Below are 4,725 nucleotides of genomic sequence, written 5' to 3' on the forward strand. Positions count from 1 at the left end.
TGCATTTGTGTTGCCTAAACAGTTCATGTATTGTATTATCTAACTTGGTATAGCCAAGCATGACATGTACATAATTATGATCGATCTTGATGTAAAAGCTGCTTCTCCTTATAAGCATATAAAGATCTTCTAAAAAAAACAGATCTGTTCTTCTTCCATTTTTCACATGGATAATTTGATACTAACAAGGACAAGAACAGATTACAAAAGGATTTCTTTTTCATTTATACCCATATAAAATCATGTCAGTCGAAAGAGAGAGAAAAAGAAAAAGCCAAAAGAACCAAAAAGAAATAAAGGATAAAAAACAAAAACAAAAAGGAAGCACCATCTTGGCACAAGAAGTTGAGTTAGTACACAGTGTCAGCCTGTGTAAATTATGATCTATGACTGCCAGTCCACCTCACATCTCTGTTCAACTAAAGCTGTTGACTCCCATGTGCATGCAAACCCCAAACATTGTCCTCTTTCATTTGTCCTCCAATTCCATTTCATGGTAGCGAAAACAAATTGTGATGTACTCATGCCATATAAATCTCTCACCCTCACATTCACCCCTAACACATATCAGCCAAATTATTCCATCCCGAAAATTGGTGTCTGAAAGAGATTGGTCTTTGCATGAGTCTGAAATGTGTGAATACTTGGCGCAATCCAACTTCCATAACCAGAAGAAGTTTCATAACCATTGTTGCCATTTAAGGCAATGGGTGTAGCAAATGGGATTGAACCAGTACCAGTAATAGTACTTTGTTCATGTTGGTGGTGTTGCAACTGTTCTTGGTGTCGCTGACCATCTATATTGAAGTTACCAAAGTACCCATTGTTGGTTTCAGAAGCAGAAGTGCTAAAAGTTGAAGAGAAGTCCACGTTGAATGGCATTGGTGAGGAATTGTTACCATAAGACCCAATGGCACGTGACTGGAACAATGATGATGATGGTGCAACTGAAACAGTAGTAGGGTTTTTGGTATTGTTTTGAGAAGGGTTATATCCGAAAATGTTGGACCAGTAATCTGATGATGGGTCTTGTTTGAGGGGGATTGCAAAGCTTAGTGTGGAGGAACTCGGTTGTTGAGATGCAAAGGTCACCGAGGATGCAGAGGAGAGATCTCGATCATCTGCTGAACGATTACCTTCGATGCTCTTACTGTCGGAGTCTGATGAGTTCTTGGATTTTCCGGACATTCCTCCTATGGGAAGGTTGCTGCTGGCAATGCTCTTCACATCGTAGCGGCTCATGTCGAAGTTGGTCACAGCATTTAGGCCTCGGAACTTGATTGCCGCAATGTCATAGGCCTCAGCAGCTTCTTCTTGGGTGCCTGTTTGATTAAAGTCCTTATTAATTAGAAACAGTCGACTATAGTTTTAAATCCTCTAAAAAGGGTTAAGAGACTCACTGAAAGTGCCAAGGTAGAGATCCTTGTTGCCTGCAACCCTTCCTATTCTTGCCTGCCATCTACCATGTTGATGATGCCTGAAATAAATAATTGGGTTTTATATTAGGAAAAGAAAATATTATTTAGTTCAATTAGGTCCTAATTTAAAATCGGCTATAAAATAAACAATAAACTATGTGGGAACTACAAACCTTGTGACCCCTCTGTAAATAGAAGCTCCTCTAGAAAATCCACTACTTTTCCTACAACATAGAAAAACCAATATACATAAACCACCAAATCTTTCATAAAACTAACACCAAATAAAGTATTATCCTAAAAAACAAATAAATATAAACAAAAAACATATAAATATACATCGAATAAAAAAACCATAGAAATGTTATAATTATCAAGTACCTCCGAAGGGAAGCAACAAATTCTTGCCTAGTCATGTTCTTCATCTCCGACAATTCTTTCTCGTAGTTAATAACCTTCAAAATTGATCATAAAGTTAGATCAAAGCATTTCAGATAAAAATAAGTGAAGTACATATATAAATATATCGAACAATGTAGATAAATAGTTATTGCATGCAGCTGAGCTCACCGGAAAGTTTGTAGTGGTGGTCGGACCCCAGTACTTGAGAGCCGCCAGATCGTAGGCTCTTGCTGCCTTTTCTTCTTTATCATATCCACCTACAAATATTAACAAAATTTAAACAATGAAAATAAATATTTATTCAATTACATTTTCAACAATGAGAATCTAAATAGAATCTGACCCACGATTTGATGCATTCATGCAAAGAATATTTTTGCTACAGTAACCAAATCTATAGTGAATCTTAAAATTTGATGATCATATGCATTCACACGTACTTGATTATAATGATATTCATTATAATGGTGGTAAATAGTTCTTACAGAAAAGAGAAACAGTAAAAAGTGAAATTACTCACCCAAATAAACTGCAGAAATGAAGTCGATGATGATGATTCATTTGCGTCGTGTACATGCCGCAAAGCAAACAACCCACATCAGAATCTTTGCCCACTCATGAAACTAAAAACACAATGCGCACCATAGCAAATATAGCCACTTCAAATCTAACATACGCTAGAGGATCCATTAATGGATGATCAGCACCGTTCACAGAGCTAGATCCAAAAGATCCAGTGGACCCATTTATATTGTATCATATATTGTGCACCTCAAGCGCACGTTAGAATCAAAGAGAGCCACAAAGAACCTTTAAAACCCTAGAAGAGACTAGTAGTAAAACAATGAAAATTACCTTGTCTGCCCTTCCTACTTTGTCCTTCTCTTCTGCAACTGTTATCCCACAGATGCGCTTCATATCTTCCGGTCCACCTATGCCTAAATATTCAACCCCCAAACAAACAAAAATTAGTAATAATAAGCAAAAATTCTCAAAAAATAAAATACTAAAATAACTCATAAAAGGTATGAACTTGCAAGTTGTAGCTCTAGTAGTTAAGAGTATTACCGTGTGACTCCGCGGTAAATGGATGTGCGTTGGCCGAAGGTATCGGCGGGTTTTTTGGGGGTGGGATCGGAAGAGGCTAGAGGGTGGTGGTTCTGTAGTTTGGTCGTTTGTAAAGTAGCAGCGGTGGTGGTAGCGGTGGTGGAGAAACCACGGAGGAAACTAGCGGCTATGGTTTTGAGTTCGGAGTCGTAAATCTCGTTTTGGGACAAAGCGAGAGGAGTGGTTTGATGATGATGATCGGCAGTAGAAAACCGAGGGAGTGAGGTCGGGGTGACGGTGTTGGTGGCGGGGGTGCAACCTCCGAGAAAATCCTCGAGCTTTGGTCCGGTAATTCCAGAACTGAAGATGGAGAGGTCGGTTGCTGAAGTTGGACTTGCACCTTGATGATGGTGACCGGCGATGGTAGCTGCAAGACAAAAATAAAGATTGATATGTGTTAGAAAAAAAAATAGAATGAGAGAGAGAGAGAGAGAGAGAGAGAGTTTGGGGACCTGCAGAGTGGGTGGGTGAATTGGAGGTGAAGGCCTCGAAGAGGGAGAGATCGGGAGAAGGGTGATGATGATGAGAGTGGTTGGAAAGAGAGAAGCCGAGGAGCCAGTTTTGAGGAGAAGAATCCATGTTTTTTGTGTTTTTCAATATCGATTTTGATGATGGATAGATAGACAGAGATATATGATATAGAACAAGCAAAATACCCAAGTGAATGTGAAAGTGTGTCAATCAAAGTTAAGGTAAATGAACACAGATATTGAGGAGGTGATAGAGAGCAGAAACTAGCAGTGGTAGAACTAGTATTCTTTAGTAGTAGTAGAAGAAGAAGAAAGATATGAAGAGGTGAGATCACTCAGATGAATGAATAGAAAGAGGAAAGAGAGTGCTATTAAGGGTTGCACGAGGACCGAGATTCATTTTAATGAGTTAATAAGAAGATAAAATATTTGAACAAGTGGTAAGAGAGGGAGCAAGAAAGCAAGGTGGAAGCTTTTGATGGGATGACTGAGCGGTGGCTATTTATCTCTCTTCTCCTTAGGTCTTGACCGAAGAAAGCGTTACTTTATTCTATTTTTTGATTGTTTGAGAGAGAGAGAGGGAGGGAGAGGGAGGGAGAGGAGAGAAGGTGATGTTGTGTGTATGAACATAGGGAAGCAAGAAGGAGAGCGAGGGGACACCGTGACCCATAAGTAGGATGATGTGTAGGACTTTTCTTTAGGACTTGGTGATCAAAATCCTTTCAATTCCTCTCTTCCATTGCCGCGTTTCGTTTCCTTTTTTTCCTTTCATAAAAATGATTCTCACCTGCAACAAAGTTACCACTTAACAATAACTGAGTTATGACACCTTTTATTGACCCGTCACACTTGTTATAAGAGCGTAGAAATCATCTGCCACGTTATAGCTTCAATCTCTCTTCTCCTGGACTACTACATAATCACTATACCTTCAATTTAATTCTAGGTGACCTTAAGTTGGTCACATGTCGACCACTTTGCTATAGTTTGGGAAGATTTTGGTTAATTAAAGGCTTAAAGCACACATATTGCAGCCCCTCATATCCTTCTTTTATTCTTTTTATTAGTTGAAATGATCTATAGGATTAAGTGAAGTTTTCTCTTCAAATCTTATAGATGAATTGTTGGATATCAATTTATTATTCCAGTCTTTATTGTAGCCTCCATTGCAATGGTGATGTAGCAGATGAATTTGTAATAATCAGAGATGAGTTAGGGAATCTATAGCGATCACCTTTACTTTGCATATTGAAGCCTTGGACAATTAGGCTCTAGTAATTAAGAGTTGGGATTGAAGAAGACTTAATTTTAATATCCATACAAAGAGA

General features: G+C 38.6%; 1 protein-coding gene across 1 annotated transcript; it reads right to left on the minus strand.

Moving 5' to 3' along the window:
- Window positions 1–201: 201 nt before the first annotated feature.
- AIL5 (AINTEGUMENTA-like 5) lies at window positions 202–3,868 on the minus strand. Its single transcript, XM_068477836.2, has 9 exons — window positions 3,380–3,868; window positions 2,889–3,294; window positions 2,676–2,758; window positions 2,341–2,349; window positions 1,989–2,077; window positions 1,800–1,873; window positions 1,592–1,642; window positions 1,401–1,477; window positions 202–1,322 (listed from the first exon to the last, which is right to left on the minus strand). The coding sequence occupies exons 1-9, from the start codon at window positions 3,504–3,506 to the stop codon at window positions 577–579; spliced, it is 1,662 nt and encodes a 553-aa protein (XP_068333937.2). The 5' UTR covers window positions 3,507–3,868; the 3' UTR covers window positions 202–576.
- Window positions 3,869–4,725: the final 857 nt, after the last annotated feature.

This window comes from Pyrus communis, chromosome 13 (genome assembly GCF_041283825.1).
Source record: "Pyrus communis isolate YQ-2024b chromosome 13, ASM4128382v1, whole genome shotgun sequence".
NCBI lineage: Eukaryota > Viridiplantae > Streptophyta > Magnoliopsida > Rosales > Rosaceae > Pyrus > Pyrus communis.

What these genes read in the sequence shown, in the direction of transcription:
- AIL5 (XM_068477836.2), bottom strand. Translation starts at nt 3,506, where the DNA reads ATGGATTCTTCTCCTCAAAACTGGCTCCTCGGCTTCTCTCTTTCCAAC. An exon ending in TTTGTTGCTTCCCTTCGGAG is followed by an intron (nt 1,643 to 1,799) that starts GTACTTGATAAT and finishes TCTATGTTGTAG; the next exon opens with GAAAAGTAGTGGATTTTCTA. An exon ending in TCTCTACCTTGGCACTTTCA is followed by an intron (nt 1,323 to 1,400) that starts GTGAGTCTCTTA and finishes TTAATCAAACAG; the next exon opens with GCACCCAAGAAGAAGCTGCT.